This window comes from Ursus arctos, unplaced genomic scaffold (genome assembly GCF_023065955.2).
Source record: "Ursus arctos isolate Adak ecotype North America unplaced genomic scaffold, UrsArc2.0 scaffold_30, whole genome shotgun sequence".
NCBI classification, from domain to species: domain Eukaryota; kingdom Metazoa; phylum Chordata; class Mammalia; order Carnivora; family Ursidae; genus Ursus; species Ursus arctos.
Genome location: NW_026622986.1, coordinates 36,173,029 through 36,194,081, shown reverse-complemented (window position 1 = coordinate 36,194,081; position 21,053 = coordinate 36,173,029). Strand labels below are relative to the sequence as shown.

Sequence of the window (21,053 nt, the reverse complement as noted above, 5' to 3'; positions counted from 1 at the left end):
GTCTGATTGCTGAGGCCAAGACTTCAGTGCTGTGTTCTATAACAGTGGTGAGAGCAGACATCCCTGTCGTGTTCCTGACCATACAGGAAAAGCTCTCAAGTTTTTCCCCATGAAGATGCTGTGGGATTTTCATAGATGGCTTTCATTGTATATTGAGGTATATTCCCTCTGTACCTACTTTGTTGAGGGTTGATGTACTGTGTACATCATGAATGATGTTGTACTTTGTCAGATGCTGTGTTTGCATCTACTGAAATCATCATGTGGTTTTTATCCTTTTATTAGTGTCGTAAATTATGTTGATTGATTTGTGAATATTGAACCATGCTTGCAGCCCAGGAACAAATCCCACTTGATTGTAGTGAATGATTTTTTTTAATGTATTGTTGGATTCAGTTTGCTAACATTTTATTAAGAATCTCTGTATCCGTGTTCATTAGGGATATTGGCCTGAAGTTCTCTTTTTTAGTGGAGTCTTTATCTGCTTTTGGTATCAGGGTAGTAATGGCCTCATAGAATGAGCTTGGAAGTTTTCCTTCATTTTCTGTTGTTTGGAATAGTTTGAGAAGAATAGTACACCACATCTTCTTTATCCACTCATCAGTTGATGGGCACTCGGGCTGCTTCCATATCTTGGCTATTGTAGATATGCTGCTATAAACGTGGGGGAGCACGTATCTCTTGGAGTTAGTGATTTCATTTCCTTTGGACAGATACTCAGCAGTGCAATTGCTGGGTCGTAGGGTAGCTCTATTTTTAACTTTTTGAGGAACCTCCATACTGGTTTCCAGAGTGGCTGCACCAGTTTGCATTCCCACCAACAGTGTAAGAGGGTTCCCCTTTCTCCACATCCTCGCCAACACCTGTTATTTCTTGTGTTGTTGATTTTAGCCATTCTGACTGGTGTGAGGTGATATTGGGTTTTAATTTGCATTTCCCTGATGACAAGTGATGTTGAGCATCTCCTCATGTGTCTGTTGGCCATCTGGATGTCGTCTTTGGAAAAATGTCTGTTTAGTGCCTCTGCTCATTTTTTTTTTTTTAAAAGATTTTATTTATTTATTTGACAGAGATAGAGAGACAGCCAGCGAGAGAGGGAACACAAGCAGGGGGAGTGGGAGAGGAAGAAGCAGGCTCATAACGGAGGAGCCTGATGTGGGGCTCGATCCCATAACGCCGGGATCATGCCCTGAGCCGAAGGCAGACGCTTAACCGCTGTGCCACCCAGGCGCCCCGCCTCTGCTCATTTTTAATTGGATTTTTTGTTTGTTTGTTTGTTTTGCGGTGTGGTAGTTCTCTATATATTTTGGATATTAACCCCTTATTGAATTTATCATTTGCAGATATCTTCCCCCTTCTTCATTAGGTTGCCTTTTCGTTTTGTTGATTGTTTCCTTCATTGTGCAGAAATGTTACCTCTTCGAATAAAAGATTCATGTTTGAGTTCCTATATAGGTTTCACAAGCAAAAAAAACCCAAACCACAAAGTTCATATTTATACAATAAATGAAATATGTAGTAGGGAAGATCCTTTTGATTTGACAAACTCACGTGAAACCATACTAATCTTGCAAAATTGTTTTAATTTATGTAAAAACTCGTTTCTTGATGTCAAGTTTGACCTCTGTTTTTTCTCTCATTCAGCAAATATTTATTGAGTGTCTGCTCTGTGCTGTGCAGTGTGTTAGGGATAAAATGGTGGTTCAGGTACTGCTTTCTGCTCATGGGGCTGTACTCTGAAGAAAACACTCAAAAAAGAAACAAAATACATTTCTTTGCAAGTCGTGAAGGAGTGTTAGGAAGGCAAACAAGGACTGAAGCAGAGAATGAGGAACGAGGCAGCGTAAGGGCTGCTGTTGGTGGTGGTACTGGGTATTTATGACAGGCAGGTCAGCAGGACCTGTCTGAGGACACAGCATTTCGTGTGAGTGCTGACCGGTGGGACAGCAGGGGCCAGGCTGGGAGTGGAGGTCAGACATGCAGATGGTGTGAACGGGAGAGTGGCTGCTTGCCCAGGATTTATTGAAAAATGAAATAGTTAAGCTAGGAGGAAAATTCAAGACTGATGATGCACATGAGAGAAAATGTTCGTCAGTTTACACAATGTGTTTTATATGGTTGAATGCTCATGTTTTATGGAGGCTAAAATAGTTGCTTTTCTTTTCTAGCTGGATGAACTACAGCTTTGCAAGAACTGCTTCTATTTGTCAAATGCTCGTCCTGACAATTGGTTCTGCTATCCTTGTGTATGTGAAATTTTGTGGTTTTGTTTTTTACCTCTTAAGTGTGTGATATGCTATTCTAAGGAAGTTTATTTCCAGTTTGCTCGAGGGTTACAATCCTTCCGAGATATTTTTCTTTGTATCATAGTATATATGATTTTAATGAGCATAAAACCTGAAACACAGGGTTAACAACTTGGCATCTTTATCCATTTCTGACTTTAAAATGAGGAACTTAAGAATAAACTCTGGGTTCCTTACTATATTACGGAGTGAATTTCTGCCTTTCCCCTCATTCTTGCACAAGAAGTGTAAGGCTTTGTGTGTGCTGGTAGCTGTGTGCTACCCCCGGGATGGCACGATTTGCAGGAGGGTGCTCAGTCCCCATGATTGGAGGGCAGCACGCAGACCCTGGGCGTGAGAGGCTGCTTCTCCAGGACGTCACTGTGCTTCCAGGCACTTGGGCGCCTCTGTGATTCGGTCAGCCTGGAGCAGGGCCTCACACTTCCCTTCCTAACCGGCTCCCAGCTGTTGGTCTGCATCTCCCAAATCAGTGAGGACACGGTGTCACCACTGGTACTCACAGGCCTCGGCCGGCCGCGGGGACTGCCTTGTCCCTAAGTGCTGCAGGCTCCCTCTTCTGAGAGCTGAGAGTCCATATCGCTGCTTTTATGCAGATTGTAATTTCTTGGTATATTTCTCGAAGGCAGAATCAATCTGAGAAAAAGTTCTATGGGTTCAGGAGTTAAAAAAATATTCTTGACATAATGGACCGTGCTTACTAGGTTGTTCATTATTAATGATGTGCTTGTATTTAATACTTTAAAAATAACGTGACATGGTAAAACATTTTATTTCCAGATACCTAATCATGAACTCGTTTGGGCTAAAATGAAAGGCTTTGGCTTCTGGCCCGCCAAAGTGCTGCAGAAGGAGGACAACCAGGTGGACGTCCGCTTCTTCGGCCACCATCACCAGAGGTGAGCACGGCCCTGCCGTGAGCGCTGACCTCCCAGCGACCCCGGTGCCCACTGGGTGGTCCTCGGTGTTCAGAGGACAGCCTGGAACTTGCTCTAATTTGGAGAAACAAATCACACGTCGCCTTTTTTTTTTTTCCACTTATTATCCATCGATTTATTTATGTTAATTATCTTTTCCTTTTTTGAGAATTTGATAGAATACATAAGTACAGCGGGAAAAAGGTAATAAAACCTATTACCCGGAATAGGAAATCACTAATACTTTGTTGTTTTTACCTTCTGTTTTTTTTTGGTTTTGGTTGTTTTGGCTTGTAAAGTGTTTATTGAGTTCTGGTGGGTCAGCACGTACTTGACAGTGACTTCCAGAAATGGTACTGGTGGCTTCAGTGCTGTCGCGGTGGGACGCGGGGTGGGGGTGGGGCAGGGGTTTAGGAGGACTCCCAGGGTGTGGCCGCTCTGCACTTTGAGATGACAGGATGTGGTCTCAGTCGTCTTCTGAAAGCTGGGTTCTGAGCCACACACGAGAGTCCTTGACTCGGAGGCATGAGGCCATGTCGATGCTGTGCTCTAAGAACGTGTGCTCAGACCCACACACGTGTCGCTCCCAGACCTTGTCTCCAGCGTAGATGTGGAGGCTCCTGTTGCTGGGGGGATGTGTATGGCGAAGTCTAAAAGTTTACATTTTTATCATGTAAGAATACGTGTATCCCAGCAGTAGAAACTGTTTTTGTTACTATAAACTTTTGCACATTATTTCATACAAAGAACGTGAACTATGCTATGAAATCCTAGCTGCCTCCTTCATTGTGATGTCAAGGCCTTAACGTTTACTGAGCAGTGAAGTATCGTTCTGAGTGTCACTGTCACTAGTAGGGCTGACTGGACGCTGACGAGGGTTCCCAGACACGGCAGCCACAGGGAAGGCACCGCGTCCGCGACATGGTCTGAAGGCCTTTGCGAGTCTGTGCAGTGCCCTCCGTGTGCCTGAGACGCGGGGTTTGTGCAGTTGTCCCGCTGTGAGAATCTACACAGCAAAGGCCTGCATTCCTCTCCATAGACTTCATTTAATTTAAATAGAAGTTTAGTAGCAAGAATTTTTTTTTTTTTTTAAAGATTTTATTTATTTATTTATTCAACAGAGATAGAGACAGCCAGCGAGAGAGGGAACACAAGCAGGGGGAGTGGGAGAGGAAGAAGCAGGCTCCCAGCAGAGGAGCCTGATGTGGGGCTCGATCCCGTAACGCCGGGATCACGCCCTGAGCCGAAGGCAGACGCTTAACCGCTGTGCCACCCAGGCGCCCCAATGTGGCAAGAATTTTTAATGGAGCTTAAAGAATTTAAAAAATTAAAAAATGAACAAGCAAAAAAAAGAAAGAAAAAAAGTTAGTGGCAAGAAACCTGTGACTAATTTCCAAAAAAGTAGTTTAGTTCCTTCACAGACAGACGCGTGCTTAGGGGACACTGTCGGGGCAGGAGACATAAGTCATGCCGCCATTCGGTGCAAAGTGAACGTTTGAGCTGTGATGGTTTTAATGTTCTCAGCACGTCACGCCCGGCGCTGGCCGTCAGCTGTCAGAACAGGCAGCAGGCGGCGCACAGGAGGCAGGGACGCTGAGGACCGTGTCTGCGGCTCCACTCCTGTCCTCCTGTCCCTTACCCGTTGTCTCGTCCCTCGCCCGCGGTGAGGGCTTCAGTAAGACCCGTCTCAAAAGAGTTTTTGTAAGGGTTAATGAAATCTTTATACACAGTGACCTGAGCCGAGTGTGTGGTACGCAGCAGGGGTGTCATAAAGGGCCACGTTTCGGCAGATATCCACGTGACCCAAGAATTCAGGCCTTTTGTAAAATTCTCGACCTGTTTAGTGCCTTTCACAGGTTTTCGTGCGTGTTCAGACAGCCTCACAGTATCTTCAACCACAAATGGTATTTTTATGTCGTTTAGTATATTCAGATATTTTAAAAGAATATGTGAGCTAATCTACTTGGATTCTGAAGAGAGAATTACAATATAACATTACATTTCCAGAGGTTTTTTTCTCCTTAAATTTATTATTTCCTGGAAGATTTAATCGAGGCTGTTCTGGACAGACGGGACTCTGAGGGCTTTATCATAGAAAATACAGTTGACCCTCGAACAAGCGTGAGGTTGGGGCACCAAGCCCCCCACAGTCAGAAATTCACAGCTAACTGTTGACTCCCCCAGAAACTCACTGAGAACAGCCTTTCTGACAACATGCTTGGTATGTTACGCATATTGCATGCTGTTCTCGTGTGTGAGGGGCCGTGCACGGGACAGACCCGTGCTGCCCACAACTCAGCGGTCGAAGGTCAGCAGCCTCACGATAAACCCAGAATCCTTCTCCTTTTCTGCTCCTCACTACCATGTGCCCAACACGACCATAAAGTAAAGGGCAAGGATGGATCTTAAAAGTTACACTGTATCTTATTAGAATACTTGATTTATCAAAAAACGAACCTTATGCAATTAAAATCACGAGTTTTAATGAAGCAGCATGTTACACACCAAGAGGAGATGGCTAATAAGGGCCCGAGCTGCAAATTCTCATTCATGTAATTTTACGACAGTAACAGTTTTTAAGTGACCATCTTGGTGGTGCTGGTACATTCGCACTGTTACTCAGCGTCACTGCTCATAAGTACTTTTGCCAGTTCATCCTATCTTCATCCATAGGTGGGAGAAAGCGATCTTATACAAGAAAATGGTCTTGGACTCGAGCCTTCTGTATGCCCCGTACAGAACGCGCTGCCCCCCAGACCCCGAGCAAACGGTCGCACTCCGGGAGGAAAGGCAGCTGCATGGGGAGCGGTTCTTGTAGGGTGTACAGGGTTTGCCTTCTCGAGGAGGGAGTAGCGGGAGAGGGCTGACTCTGCTGCAGGGGTGGGGGCCGGCAGGGAGGCACAGGCAGGAGGAAGCACGGCACCGCGAGTCCATTTGCCAACGGCTCACCGAGCCGTCTGAGAATGTGTGTACTCGGAGCATTCAGGACCGACAGCGTGTAGATACCTCTTCTTACCAGGCTTACCCCACATTGTAGGGTGTTTTTGTAGACCGTATTGCCCAACCTGTGGTGCTGTTCCAAGGTGGACCATGACTGCCTCCAGTCAGGGAGGAGATTCCAGGAGAACGGGAACCGTGTGAACTGCCCTGAGACGGTTAGGCCTCATGTGAAGAACAGATGTGAATCAATTTTATTATATCCAAGGGATAAATAGATAATTTAAGGAGAAAAAAATACTCTCACAGGCCACAGATCATCCCAGGCAGTCGGGACTGCTAACGACAGAAATCAGTCTCGAAAACCTGCTTTTAAAAAGTGAAACAACTGACTGACTGGCCGTGGCTGACGGTAGGCACTCAGTGGACAGTGTTGACTTCAAGAGGAAAGACTGAGCTAACTCAAATCACATGGCAAGGGGCTCTTCCACGAGCCACCTTCATCTGTGGGCTTTGTATTCGAGTTCGGAGTTTTTAAACTGTCCTCTACTTTGGGGGTTTCTAATGAAGCACGTACGTCAGGGGAGACACCGTGGACGGAGTATTTAAAAACATGTACGTGTTCCAGTTTCCCAGTTCCAGCTGTCAGGGTGTAACGTTACGACCTGTCTTCGTAGTGTGAAGCAGATAGCTTGTGCCGCAAGGGGGAAGCCTGTATTCGTTGATTCCCTCGATCCGTTCGGTCCTCAGGCAGGGGTCTCCGACCCGGTACTAGGCCAGCGGTCCAGGCTGACCGCGTGCAGGTACACGGAAGACTGAGAAGAGTAACCCTTTGTGTTTGAGGTGCTGTTTCCCCCCTTGTCCTTGATGCTGTAGGGACAGTGTCGTGCACCTTGCCGTGTTCTGTCCCGTTTGTGCCGTTCCCTCTGCTGGGCATTTCTCCCCTCCTGAGGCCGCACGTCCTTCGAGATCCAGCCCCGCTGCAGCCCTGTTCCTCCCTGGACCACCCCCGAGTCCCCCTGGCTACACCCCACGTCGCGCTGTCCTCACTCCTCAGTTCGGACACACTCCTTTCCTGGCAGAGGTTGCGTGTGGAACAGCGCCGCCCCGTCCCGCCCCGAGTTACCAGCTCAGTCTGTCCGGGCAGCAGCTCCCGCTGCTGGGGAGGGAGGGTCACGCGGTCAGGCCCCGCTTATCGTGGAGTGTGTCGTGGTGCCCTCAGTGGGCACACGGGGAGTCCCGTCAAGCTCTGAGGCCCAGGAACATGTTCTTGAGTTTTTAGGCTTCTCCCCAGAAGACCTGCACAGAGTTCTGCATCCAGTAATTTTGGATCAGTATTACACATAACTCAGAGACACTTAACTTTCCTGAGTTCTGGGCTGCTGAACGATACAGACGCTTCTTCCTGAGTCCTCGTTTGTGTAGTGAACACGGATGTGCTAGAAACGCCACATAGTGGGGGGCAGTGTTGTATGTGTCATGTGTGGACACTCACGATCCCGGTTCTCGTCTGCCCAGAGCCAGGGTGGGGGCTTCCCCGGCAGGCAGGAGCTGTGACACGCCGGCCTGCTGCAAGAAGCAGTGGGAGCCGTCCCGCTCTGAGGATGTTCTCACCTGCCTCCTCCTCCGTGACAGTCTGCATGGCCGCCATCACCCACGGCTTCAGGGCGTGCAGTCGCCCCAGGCCCTCCCTGGCACTGGGTAAGTGTACTGGCGTTCTGGAAGTTTCTAACTGTGCCTCTGGTGTTACTTGAAGGGCCTGGATCCCGTCTGAAAACATACAGGACATCACGGTGAACGTTCACCGACTGCACGTGAAGCGCAGCATGGGCTGGAAGAAGGCTTGCGACGAGCTGGAGCTGCATCAGCGCTTCCTTCGTGAAGGAAGGTTCTGGAAGTCCAAGAATGAGGACCGAGGGGAGGAGGAGGCAGAGTCCAGCATCTCGTCCACCAGTAACGAGCAGGTGGGTGTCCCCGCAAGAGGCTGCCTGTCAGTCAGTGTGGATGGGAGCACGGTTAGCGCGCACGGTGCACCTTCCCTCTGTACAGACATCGGTCGAGCGCTCTGCCAGGGGAGTCGCTGAAACTGACAGGCCGCCGGTGGCCCAGGCAGTGCGGGAACCCGCCAGCTCCCACCGCCCGCCCCTGTGCAGGAGCTCCGTGTGCGGGGACCGCGTGGATTTGAGGGAAAGGATGCGAAAGGGAGCGGGTTACTCACTTCTCACCTGAGGGCCCATGGCCAGTGTTTTGTACCGTCTGCACTAATGTGCCGTTCCTTTTATGATCCCGTAGCTAAAGGTCACTCAAGAACCAAGAGCAAAGAAAGGACGACGTAATCAAAGTGTGGAACCCAAAAAAGAAGTAAGTTGCCCGCGTTGCCGTGTCCGGGTGGCATTGCCCTAGGACATGCTTCCCACACCAGTCACGACGGTTAGCTCCGGTCCTGCTCGTGAAAACTGCCGTCAGGGACCCTGTCTTGTGCCCACCCATGTCGCTAGAAGAGCACACACACCCAGTCTGCGTCTGAGCTTTGATATTTACTCAGCATTATTGAGAACAAAGCATTTATCCAATCCTTCAGTTAAATCAACGTTGAGAAACTGGAGGGAAGTATAAGCTCAGCCTTTGAAAAATATATATTCATGCTCTAAAACCACGGGTCACTCGTGACACAATTGCAAAGGCTTACTGTGGGAGACGTGGGTTAGAATTTTAGGGTATCTGTTCATCTAATCCACAGTAGTGACTCTAAATTGGTAACAGTTTTATATTTTATATGATACTTTTGTTTATCTGAGAAGCAAAGACCATAGTGTTCATTTGAAACAAAATTATAAATGAAGTTCCTATTTGAAATTATCACGGCTATTAATTGCCTAGAAAGTTTGGGGTTTTTTTTATTGGTTTATTTGTGGTAAAGTACACAGAATTTACCGTCTTGGTCACATGGGTTGTAGTGGGTAGTAGTTCGTCAGCACAGGTGTCGTCTGACCGACCTTGTTCTCAAACCCGTGGACGACCTGGCAGCCTCGGGTCCCATCTACGCCCTGTCCTTGCTCTGCAGGAACCAGAGCCGGAAACGGAAGCCGTGAGTTCCAGCCAGGAGATCCCCACGATGCCTCAGCCAATCGAAAAGGTTTCCGTGTCCACTCAGACCAAGAAGTTAAGTGCCTCTTCCCCGCGAATGCTGCATCGGAGCACGCAGACCACCAGCGACGGGGTGTGCCAGAGCATGTGCCACGACAAGTACACCAAGATTTTCAACGACTTCAAAGACCGAATGAAGTCTGACCACAAGCGAGAAACAGAAAGAGTTGTGCGGGAAGCTCTGGAAAAGGTAGAGCCGCCCTCCCAAGGACCCCGAGCAGGACAGGAGTTCTCTGATAGCGGGTAGCAGTGCTCACGGGAACATCATAAAACACCTTTTATACGTCTTAGTTAATAATAATACTTGTTTTCCTTCATGTGAGACACGTACAGCTCGAGATAAAGGGAAGGGGTTCACCCCTAAGTGGAAAGCGTGAAGCAGGTTCTTCCGGGGGCGGGTCCGTGTGCATCGAGGGCGGACGGGTTATGGAGTACGGTTTTCATTGCAGCTGCGCTCCGAAATGGAAGAAGAGAAGCGACAAGCTGTAAGTAAAGCTGTAGCCAATATGCAGGGCGAGATGGACAGAAAATGTAAGCAAGTAAAGGAAAAGTGTAAAGAGGAATTTGTAGAAGAAATCAAGAAGCTAGCAACACAGCACAAACAACTGATTTCTCAGACCAAGAAGAAGCAGTGGGTAAGTCTCCGTATGTATCAGTCTGATTCGTGCACGTCCCCCCCCTGCCCCTGCAGCGTGCAGACAGTGAAACGCTGTGAGATGAAAATCAGCTCAGAAAGACCTTGTGGAGTATGGCCGGGTGATACGTGAAGTAAGATCAGATGTGAAATGATCAGCTTAGAGTTTTAACATTTTTACTAACAGTCCTCATCTGTGAACTCCGCGTCCCGCGTTTCTGAGGATTGGTCAGGATATTGTCTCACGCGTGTGGACCTTCAGTACATACTTGGTGCATCTGAGGGACAGCCGTGCGCGTCCTGTGCCCTGACGTTTGCCTGCTCACTCCTGACGATGATGGCTCAGTCCTGAAACGCTGAGTGTCCACATGACAACACTGGATTGTCAGATTTTGCGGCATAACATTTATATATTAGATTCTTTTCACTCGGTTTACTTTTGGATGGTGACATCTCACTGGCCCCAACCTCATCTTAGAATCTGACACACGGTTCCTTTTTCGCGGTATTTTGTTTGTGACTCTTCCCCTGGATGGGGAGCTCTGAGCACACCTGTCCTCCCATCTCAGCTAACTGTTGGGGAGAACGTTTTGCTTCCCAAAACTCATAACTTGGTCTTTTAATGTTAATGAATTACTACAACAAGTTTTGTGGTTCTTCATGGGACCCAGACTACATTTTCTGAAGAGGGTCTTTCCATGTCCAGGAAATATTCCCTCAGGAAAGTGAACCTTATAAATACTGTGATAAAGAAAGGAAAAGGGAACTTAGCATATAATTCAGAACATGTTAGGAAAAGCAGATGAGTAAGGAAATAAATATCACCCGATGGGAATGAAGGTTTGCTCAAGATAATCAGTAGCACAAGCCCCAGCACCGTGTCTGTAGTTCTGTCTTCACACAAAGACGAGAGAAAGCTAGAAAGCGGGCGCTAGACTTAAGGGAAGAAACCCCTGTAAGTTTACTAAAGAATCGAAGAAGTGGGACGAGGCGGCTGTCGCAGGGAACGAGAACACTGCTGCTTTAGCGTTTCCCAGCTGTGCGGCCGCCGAAGCCGAGCTGGCAGACCTGATGCCACCTGTCAGCGCTGCCCTCCCTCTGCGCGTCTCGGCCCGTCACAACCGCGGGGTTTCCCTCTCCACCGGGTATGTGTACAAACCGCACCCTCTTTGTCCACTCATCCGCCGACGGACGCTCCGGTTGTGTGCTCTAGTGAATATGCGGGGGTGAACGTGGGGTGCCCATTATCTTTTCCGTGTCCTCGTTTCATTTCCTTTGAACACATACCCAGCAGTGGAATTACTCTCTTGGTCACTTTCTGAGGAAGCTCCATACTGGTTTCCACAGTGGCTGCACCAGTTTGCGTTCCCACCAACAGTGCACAGGGTTCCCCTCTCTCCGCGTCCTCGCCAGCTCCTGTCTTTTCCTGTGTTGTTGATTTTGGCTGCTCTGACAGGTGTGAGGTGATCTCATTGTGGTTTGATTTGCATTTCCCTGATGACGAGTGAGGTTGAGCCTCTTTTCATGATTCTGGATGTCGTCTTTGGAGAAAGATCTATGCAGGCCCTTTGCACATTTTTAGAATCAGGTGGTTTTTTTCTGTTGAGTTGTAGGAATTGTTTATTTGGGACGTGAACCACTTATATCAGATACAGGATTTGCAAGTATTTTCTCCCATTACCTAGGTTGCCTTTTCGTTTTATTATTTCCTTTGCTGTGCAGAAGCTGTTAGTTCGATATGGTCCCACTTGTATATTTTTGCTGTTGTTGCTTTTGCTTTTGGTGTCACATCCAGAAAATCATTGCCAAGAGTGATGTGAAGGAATCTACTGCTTATTTTCTTCTAGAAGTTTATGTTTTCAGGTCTTACATTCCATTCGAGTTAACTTTAGTCTGGTCAGAGTTAACTACAGTGAAAGTAGTCTGATTTCATTCTGCTGAATGTGGCTGCCCGGTTTTCCCACTGCCATTTATGGAGGAGACTGCCTTTTTCCCCATTCTGTATTCTTGCCTCCTTTGTTGTAAGTTAATTGACCATATACATGTGGGTTCATTTCTGGGTTCTGTTCTATTCCCTTGATCTATGCACCTGTTTTTCTTTTTCTTTCTTTCTTTCTTTTTTTTTTTTTTTTTTTTACCAGTACTGGACTGCTTTCCATTTACCCATTTTTTTAGATGAGAAATTTGAAGCTTATGAGATTAAACAGAGTGTCTAAAAACACTCTGCTTGTCAGGTCATTTCTAGTACACTGGTAAAAGGTTTTAAACTGTTCTTACAATCACGTCTTAGGAAAGTACTGCGGTGTGGCAGGTGCCGGAAAATAGATGTTACGACGAGCTACAACTGAGGAACAGTAGGGATGGTAACCCCTTGAAATATATCCATGTGAGTAAATGTCAGGATACTTGAGAGAAAGGGTGGTGCTGCTTAAAATACTGTTTAAAAATGAGGAAGCTAAGTTAAAAACCTTGGTCCCAACTCATGACTAATTAGCACACGCCCAAGATTCAAACTCAGGACGCATTTCAGCTGTTTCCAACTTTACTGAAACTGCAGTAAGATTACAAGAAATCTCAGAAGATTCATTTTGGTAAGAAAGCACAGCATACCCAGAGAAGAAGAAAATTAGCAGGTAGGATGTTAGTACCATCTGTAGGCTGTTCTCTCTGGTCCCACCCCAGGACTCCCAAGTCCGCATGCGCTGTCCTGCCTGCCTGGCCCGTGCCCGAGTGCTGAAGGATAGCCGGGCGCAGCGTCCTCTCCTTGCTGGTGCCTGCACCCTCACCACGGCTGTCTGGGATCCCACCTTTATTTTCCAACTCAGCTTGGGACTGTCGTGTGTACTTTGTCCATGTCCAGACAGTCCACAATACATGGATTCTTCACCTGTGTGTAGACCCGTTTTCAACCTCAATACTACTAACATTTGGACCACAAAGGTCCTGGGGGCGGGGCGGGCCACCCTGTATCCCTAGATGTCTCCGTCCCCGGGCACTGGTAACACCGCTTCTCCCTGCCACAGTTGTGACAGCCAGCGTATCTCCAGCTGTTGCCAAGTAAGAGGAAGGCTGAGAACTGAGCACTAGTTTTGGGTCGTAAGTGACCTTGTAACAGCACATCCAGCGGAGAGACCCAGGAGAGGTATGGGTGACTGATCGCCGTGGGTTTAAGAAAGAAAGGGCTGTTTCTTACATAGTTAGTGCAAGGAGGGGAAAATAAGGTGGAGACGGAGACAAACCCCAAGAGACTCTCAATCGTAGGAAACAAACTGAGGGCTGCTGGGGGGAAGGGGGCAGGTGATGTGACGAGCGCGGGGTGCCGTACGCCGCTGGTGAATCAGTGACTGCAGCTGAAGCTGTGATGCACGTGTGTTGGCTGAAAGGAGAGAATAACTGGAATAGGGTTTAGGCGGTTTTCTCACAGAGACTGTGAAGGGCAGCAGGGTGGGGGTGGGGCTAAGGAGGAGTGAGGCTGCGTTTTTAAAATTGTGCTAAAATACACATAATAATGGTGAAGCTGGTGAATTTTAAGTGAACACCTCAGTGGGATTAAGTACACTCATGTCGTTGTGCAGCCGTCACAACCTTGCACATCTGAAGCCGTACCTGGTGCCCGCCACTCTGCTTGGTCCTTATGGCCGTGGCCGTTCTCAGTGTGTCTGGTGCGAACGTACGTATCTGTCTTTTTGCACCTGACCGTCTCACTCGGCACGATGCCCACGAGGTTCACCCAGGTTGTGGCAAACGGAAGATGTCCTTTAAGGCTGGACGATGCCCGCCTCCCGGAATGTGCTGTACCCTGCATGTGGTTACCCACGTGCTCGTCCATGGATACTTGGGTTGCCCCCGTGCGTTTGCTGTCGTGGCTGATGCTGGTACGAGCCTGGGCGGACAGAGCTGTTGCCGACCCTGCTTTCAGTGGTTTGGGGTTTGCACCCACAAGTGGAGTGTGGGGTCATACGGCCGTTCTATTTTTAGTTTTGTGGAGGACCCTCCATACTGGTCTCCACGGTGGCTGCACCGGCTTGCGTCCCACCGGCAGCGCAGATTCCCCTTTCTCCGCATCCCCGCCAACACCTGTTGTGTCCCGTCTTTCTGGGTCTAGCCGTCTGACAGGTGTGAGGCGGTACCTCGTTGTGGTTTTGATTTGCATTTCCCTGGTGCTCAGTGGCCTTGAGCATCTGCTCGTGGGCTTGTTGGCCATTCTTGCGTGTTTGGAGACGTGTCTGTTCAACTTCTTTGCCCGTTCCTGAGTCAGGCTGTTTGATAGTGTCAGAAGTTTTGTATATATTCTGGATAGCAGTTGCTTTCCAGATGTATGATTTACAAATATTTTCCTCAGTCTACTCTGTAGACAGTGTCTCCTGATGTTCAACATTTTAGAATTTTTATGAGGTCGACTTTATATTTTCTTTTGTTGCCTGTGCCTTTGGTCACATGCAAGAAATCGTTGCCAAATCCAGTGTCGTGAAGCTTTCGTCCCACGTTTTCTTCCAAGAGTTTTGTCGTTTTAGGCCTTACATTGAGGTCTTTGATTCATTTTGAGTTAATCGGGGGTCAGCCTCCTCCTTTGCATGTGGGGATGCGGTTTTCCCAGCTCAGTCTGTTGAAAAACTGTCGGTTCCCCATGGAGAGGTCTTGGCATCCTCGTCAAAAGTCCTTTCACTGTCTACGTGAGGGTTTCTTTCTGGGCTGTCTGTTTGCCTCCCCTCGTCGGTCTGTCTTTATGCCCCGTACCCCGTGGTTTGGTTACTGTAGTTTCGTGTAGTAGGTTTGAAATGAGGAAGTGTGGGACCTCCAGTTTCTTCTTGTCTTCAAGATTATTTTGGCTATTTGGGGTCCATTGAGATTCCACACGAATTTTAGGATGGGTTTCCTATATCTGAAGAACGTTTCATTGAGATTTCGGTAGGGATTGCACTGAATCCGTAGATGGCGTTGGGTCCTACTGACATTTTCACAGCATGACATCCTCCAGCCCACCAACGAGGTGTGTTTCCATTTGTTCGTGTCTTGAATTCCTCTCAGTGTTTGGTAGTGTTCGTCGTGCAGACTTTTCCCCTCCATGGTTAATTCCTATGTATTTTATTCTTCTTTGAGCGATTTTACTTTTTTTTTATGTTTTATTATGTTAGTCACCATACAGTACATCCCTGGTTTCTGATGATTCATTAGTTGCGTATAACACCCAGTGCACCATGCAATACGTGCCCTCCTCACTACCCATCACCGGCCTGTCCCATTCCCCCACCGCCCTCCCCTCTGAAGCCCTCAGTTTGTTTCCCAGAGTCCATAGTCTCTCATGCTTCATTCCCCCTTCTGATTACCCCCCCCTTTCGTTATCCCTTTCTTCCGCTACCGATCTTCCTAGTTCTTATGTTCCATAGATGAGAGAAACCATATGATAGTTGTCTTTCTCTGCTTGACTTACTTCACTTAGCATTATCTCCTCCAGTGCCGTCCATGTTTTGAGCGATTTTTTTTTTTAAGATTTTATTTATTTATGTGACAGAGAGCCAGCGAGAGAGGGAACACAGCAGGGGAGTGGGAGAGGAAGAAGCAGGCTCCTGGGAGAGGAAGAAGCAGGCTCCCATCAGAAGAGCCCGATGTGGGACTCGATCCCGGAACGCCGGGATCACGCCCTGAGCCGAAGGCAGACGCTTAACGACTGAGCCACCCAGGCGCCCTTGAGCGATTTTAAACAGAATCGTTTTTGTAGTTTTCCTTTTGAGATTGGTCATTGTTCCTGTTAGAAATGCAGCTGATTTTATGACTTGTGTGTCCTGCTACATTGCTGAATTCACTTGTCCTGATAGCTTTGTTCTGTAGTCTTATATGTAGAAAACTCTAAAGATCAAATCATGTACAAACAGATAAGTTCACTTCTTCAAGTATGGATTTTTATTTTTTTGTTTGCCTGGTTGCGGTGGCTAGAACTTCCTGTACTTTGCTCAATACAAGTGGTAAAAGTGGGTGCATTCTTGCCGTATTCCTGATTTTAGAGGAAAACTTTCAGTCTCTCACTGTGCTGTGTGTTGTGGGTTTTCGTTTGTGGCACTTTCCTTCTATTCCTGGTTTGTTGAGTGTTTTTTTTTTTAATCATGAAAGGGTGTATTGCATTTTATCAGATGCTTTTTCTACATCAGTTGAGATGATCATGTAGGTTTTTCTCCCTCATGTTGGTGTGGCATATTACCCTGATTTTCATATTTTGAATCACTCGTATTATAGGACAGTGTCCCACATGGTCCTGGTGTAGAATCCTCTTACTATGTTGCTAAGTGCCGTTTGCTAATATTTTGTTGAGGGTTCTATCCCGCTGTTTTGTTTTTTTTTTAATTTCATTTTTTTTCTTTTTTAAGATTTTATTTATTTATTTGACAGAGATAGAGACAGCCAGCGAGAGAGGGAACACAAGCAGGGGGAGCGGGAGAGGAAGAAGCAGGCTCATAGCGGAGGAGCCTGATGTGGGGCTCGATCCCACAACGCCGGGATCACGCCCTGAGCCGAAGGCAGACGCTCAACCGCTGTGCCCCCCAGGCGCCCCTATCCCGCTGTTCTTAAGGCACCTGATCTATAGATTTTGTTCCTTGTAGTGTCTCTGTCTGGCTTTGGTGTTGGCTTATGCTGGACTCCCAGAATGAGGCAGGAAGTATTTCCTGTACTACAGTGTTTGGGGAAAGTTTGGGAAGGATTGCTATTAGTCCTTATTTAACTATATGCTAGAATTTACTAGAGTAGCCAGCAAATCCAGGGCTCTTTTTGTGTTGAGAGAATTTGAGTTAGCCTTGGTAAGTATTGTTCTTCTGGGAATTTGTACATTTTAGTTTCTTCAGTTTTCTAATATGGAATAGTTAATAGTACTTTCTTAAAATCCTTCATATTTCTGTAGAATCGGTAGTAAGGTCCCCACTTTCATTTCTGATTTTAGTAATTTAAGTCCTCTTTATTTTGTTAAAGATTTTATTTACTTGAGAGAAAGAGCACACAAGCAGGGTGAAAGGCAGAGGGAGAAGCAGACTCCTTGCTGAGCAGGGAGCCTGATGTGGGACTTAATCCCAGGACTCTGGGATCATGACCTGAGCCACCCTGGTGCCCAAGTCCTCTCTCTTCTGAGTCCATCTAGTTAAAAGATTGAAAGGATAGGGGCGCCTGGGTGGCACAGCGGTTAAGCGTCTGCCTTCGGCTCAGGGCGTGATCCCGGCGTTATGGGATCGAGCCCCACATCAGGCTCCTCCGCTATGAGCCTGCTTCTTCCTCTCCCACTCCCCCTGCTTGTGTTCCCTCTCTCGCTGGCTGTCTCTATCTCTGTCGAATAAATAAATAAATAAATCTTAAAAAAAAAAAAGATTGAAAGGATCAATAAAATTGACCAAAAAAACCCACTAGATTTCACAGATTTTCTTTATACTATTTGTTTCTCTGAACAACTTTAAGGTATTGGCTAGTGTTCTTTCCCTTCACCTTGTCGGGCTCCCCTGAGCATTTCTTGCAGGGCAGGTCACAAGTTCCCTCAGCTTTTGAGTATCTGGGAATTTTAAAATTTATCCCTTACGTTTAGAAGGACAGTTTTGCTGAATATAGGATTCTGCATTGACGCTTTGAAGATAGCCCACTGCCTTCTGGCCTCCAGAGTTTCTGATGACAAAACTGGTGATAACATATCGATGATCCTTTGCATGTGGCGGTTTCTCTTGTAGGCTTCCGGGATTCTCTTTTAACTTGGGCTTTCGAATGTTTGGAGATAACATGTCTTGATGTGTGTCTCATTGACTCTGACTCTTTGACTTGGAATTCATGTTCACAGCTTCTATCAGATTGAGAATTTTCAGCCATTATCTCCTGCTGTGAGATTCCCAGAACATGTATCTTGGTACATTGGACAGTGTCCCCCAGTCCCTCAGGTTCTGCTCACATTTGTCTTTTGTCCTGTCTTCTGCTCTTGTCTTTAGAGTATCAGTGTTTCAGTTAATGGTCTTTTCAGCTCCATGTTTTTTGTTTTGTTTTTTTTTTTTTTGGTTTCTTTTTAGTGGTATTTCCATTTTGTTCACACACCATTAAATTTCTCCACATCTCTCTTTAGTTCTTAGTCTTTGATATCTGTTATTAGGCCTTTTCAGGGACAGTTTTTTGTTCCCCCTTTGGATGTTTCTATTTCTTTATATACCTTAATTTTTTTGTTATTGAGGCTGAACGCTAGATATTTGAATCTATGTGGTAACTCTAGCCTCCTTTTCAGGTTTGCTGACTTTTGTTGTAGGCTTTGTGCTGAGAATCAGTCTGAGGCAGTGTTTTCTGAGCCTCTCCTTGGGTGTGCCCACTTTCTAAGCTTCCCCTTCGATGCGGTTAGTTTTGCATATACACAGCTCCCACCATGAAGCTGGAGGTGGGACGCAGCTAAGAGCTGGTACTGACCAAAATTAGAATTTACTGTCCCTAACTTCCCCGAGAAGTTGGAAACCTTCAATGGACTCCAAAGTAAAGTAGTTACTAAGACAGGCTCTACGATGCAGTTGTTGTCCACATGGGCAGAGATGTGTGGTACTTCCCGCCATCATCGTTCTGCATCTTTAGATTTATATGCTGATGGGAATGAGTAGTAGAGGTGAGATGTTGATGCACCCGGGACGTTCCCACTTGCTGCTGATGGAGTCAGTGCTGCGGCTTCCACGGCCCCACTGCTCCCTGCCGTTCGGCACGGTGCAGAGCACACACTCTGGCGTTCTTGGCCACACTAGTTGAAGTTTGCGAGCAGAGCTTGGGAGCCTGCAGGTCTAACGCTGGTCTCTCCCCGCAGTGCTACAACTGTGAGGAGGAGGCCATGTACCACTGCTGCTGGAACACGTCCTACTGCTCCATCAAGTGCCAGCAGGAGCATTGGCACGCTGAGCACAAGCGCACCTGTCGCCGGAAAAGATGAAGGCAGGGCTCCCGGGCCACCACGCGCACTCTTCTCAGACACAGCGGTTTTTGTTTCCAAGAAGCCAAAATTGTTTAGAATTTGCTTCCCATTTTGCACCAGCCTTTAAACACTTTTCGTGAAGAAATTTTGCACAGTAGTTTAAATCTTTTGTTAATGCTCCTCCGGAGTTTTTCAGGGGGTAAAAGTAACATCAGTGGACGGTATTATTTTAAATAAATTTTAATTGAGAATTTGTTGCATTTTCAGCAAATTTTAAAACATTTTTAGGTTTTACAGAGATTTTAACCTTTAAACAACAGATCTTTAAAAAACAACAGGTGAATACAAGTGGGTTTAACAAAGACACATTTAAAATAGATCTGAATGTAAGAACTACAGAACTGTTTCAGAAATAAAACATACTACCTTGATGTGAAATTTATCTCTTAACCTTGTTGAGCTGGTTTTGTTCAGCTTCCTTTACTGTTTAAAGGCATTATCTATTGGTTATGCCAGTGGGTATATGATTGAATTTAGGGAACAGGGTTGACACAGCAGGTGCTAGTCCTGCATATTTTTTCTTAAATATTTCCCAATTGTGTTTTTCATTATTTCTTTTCAATATATAACTTTTATAACAAATTATTAGCTTTGATCTTGTAGTTTAAAATTGCAGGGAACTGGGGTAATCTTTTACTGAGCTGGATCTTAGAGAAAATGAATATTTAAATTTTAAAGTTTGCACATTTCATCTTTGTCCTAACATGAGTGCTTGTAACAAGATAAAAAATAAAAAGCCAAAAACTACCTTTATCCATCCATGAAATTATAGATGAGGCGTACAAATTTCTTTAATGCTTCCCTTCCCTCCCCAAATATCATCTGATTGCCTATTATCTGGTGTCACCTCATATATTGTAAATTAATACTAAAAGGAAAGAAAGCACTTAAGCTTCACAGAGGCCGTTATGTTTGTAGTAATGGCTAATTGCCTACTCATGAACTCCATCACTGTACACAGAATGAAGAAGAATGCATGTTAATTTTCTTGTATTAAAGATGCCGTGATTTGTAAAAAGTCTGTATTTTGCGGAATGTCTGGATTAAGAAGCATTACCAATAGGAATGGATCGATAGTTGAATGATTTTTTTTATACATAGATATATAAAATTCAGCCAGGAAAACTTAAATTACTTTTTTTTTTAAATCTTACCATTTGTTTTTTCGAAGACTGATCTTAGACCAAGTCAAATTCCCATTTATCATTTAGTTACTTTTAAAGGTTAGAGAAATAATTTGTAAATATTTATTTAGACCTTTGATATTTATTAAAGCAATCACACATCATGGAAGTGAACGAATCAGGAGGAAAACCTTTTAAAAAGTTTTCTCCAGGTTTGTCAGGGTCACTCTAAAGATGAAAATGTAACTAAGTCTTCTGTGAAATAATCCTCCATCCAGTCTTGATGCTGTTGAGGTGGTGACACGAGTTAATCGACAAGCTGCTGCCCGGCGGCCCACTCAGCACCGCGCCTGAATTAGGCAGCGACTGGGCGTCTCGTCCCCCCCCCCCCCCCCGCCATTGCTGTGTGATCGTCAGCGTCGCCGTAGTGCCGTGGTCTGACTGAGACGTTGTAACCCAGAACACTTACCTTCTCTGATTGTTTTTCAAGTTTTAAAACTTCGATCCACCCCTATGAGAGCAAGTTATTGTGGAAATATTTTTGGTGTAAAATCATTCCAGAGTATGTACTATTTAACTGATAGCTGCATGAACGTAAGATTCGTGTTACTTTGGCTTTTTTGTCTCCGGTTGCACATTTCCAAGTTACTACAGCGTGAAAACTGTGTGTTAAAAAAAAAAAAAATTAAAAAAGATTGTGGCCTGGTTTTGTAAAAGTTTTAGGTAAAATTACAACTGATTGTTTTAGGAATCATTATTAAAAATTTTCTGCAAATCATAAAGCTATATCAAGGTGTTGAGCTTAGCCACTATGCACATTGTAATTACTCATTGTGGCTGTCCAGTTCTATGATGCATTCTGGCATTTTGTAAGCTGCTCTGACTAGCAATATATAGATCCATTTAATGTGTTAACATTGGTTAATAAATGTATTTAAAAAAAACTGGCTTTAATACATTGGTTTGCTCTCACATGGTGACCTTACCGTAGGTTACCCGTTGGTGATTTCAGCTTTCTGCGGAGGCAGG

At 46.0% G+C, this 21,053-nt stretch overlaps 1 protein-coding gene across 22 annotated transcripts in view; it reads left to right on the top strand.

The window, feature by feature from the left end:
• ZMYND11 (zinc finger MYND-type containing 11) overlaps nucleotides 1-19,636 on the top strand; it is a 121,976-nt gene extending 102,340 nt beyond the window's left edge. For all 22 annotated transcript variants that reach the window (XM_048219423.2, XM_048219421.2, XM_048219419.2 and 19 more), the window contains 7 exons: nucleotides 2,169-2,246; nucleotides 3,084-3,202; nucleotides 7,914-8,121; nucleotides 8,450-8,518; nucleotides 9,222-9,494; nucleotides 9,754-9,939; nucleotides 18,736-19,636. In XM_048219423.2, the coding sequence (XP_048075380.1) occupies nucleotides 2,169-2,246; nucleotides 3,084-3,202; nucleotides 7,914-8,121; nucleotides 8,450-8,518; nucleotides 9,222-9,494; nucleotides 9,754-9,939; nucleotides 18,736-18,858 (1,056 nt within the window). In that variant the 3' untranslated portion in view covers nucleotides 18,859-19,636. The remainder of the gene's footprint in view (nucleotides 1-2,168; nucleotides 2,247-3,083; nucleotides 3,203-7,913; nucleotides 8,122-8,449; nucleotides 8,519-9,221; nucleotides 9,495-9,753; nucleotides 9,940-18,735) is intronic.
• The last annotated feature ends 1,417 nt before the right edge of the window (nucleotides 19,637-21,053 follow it).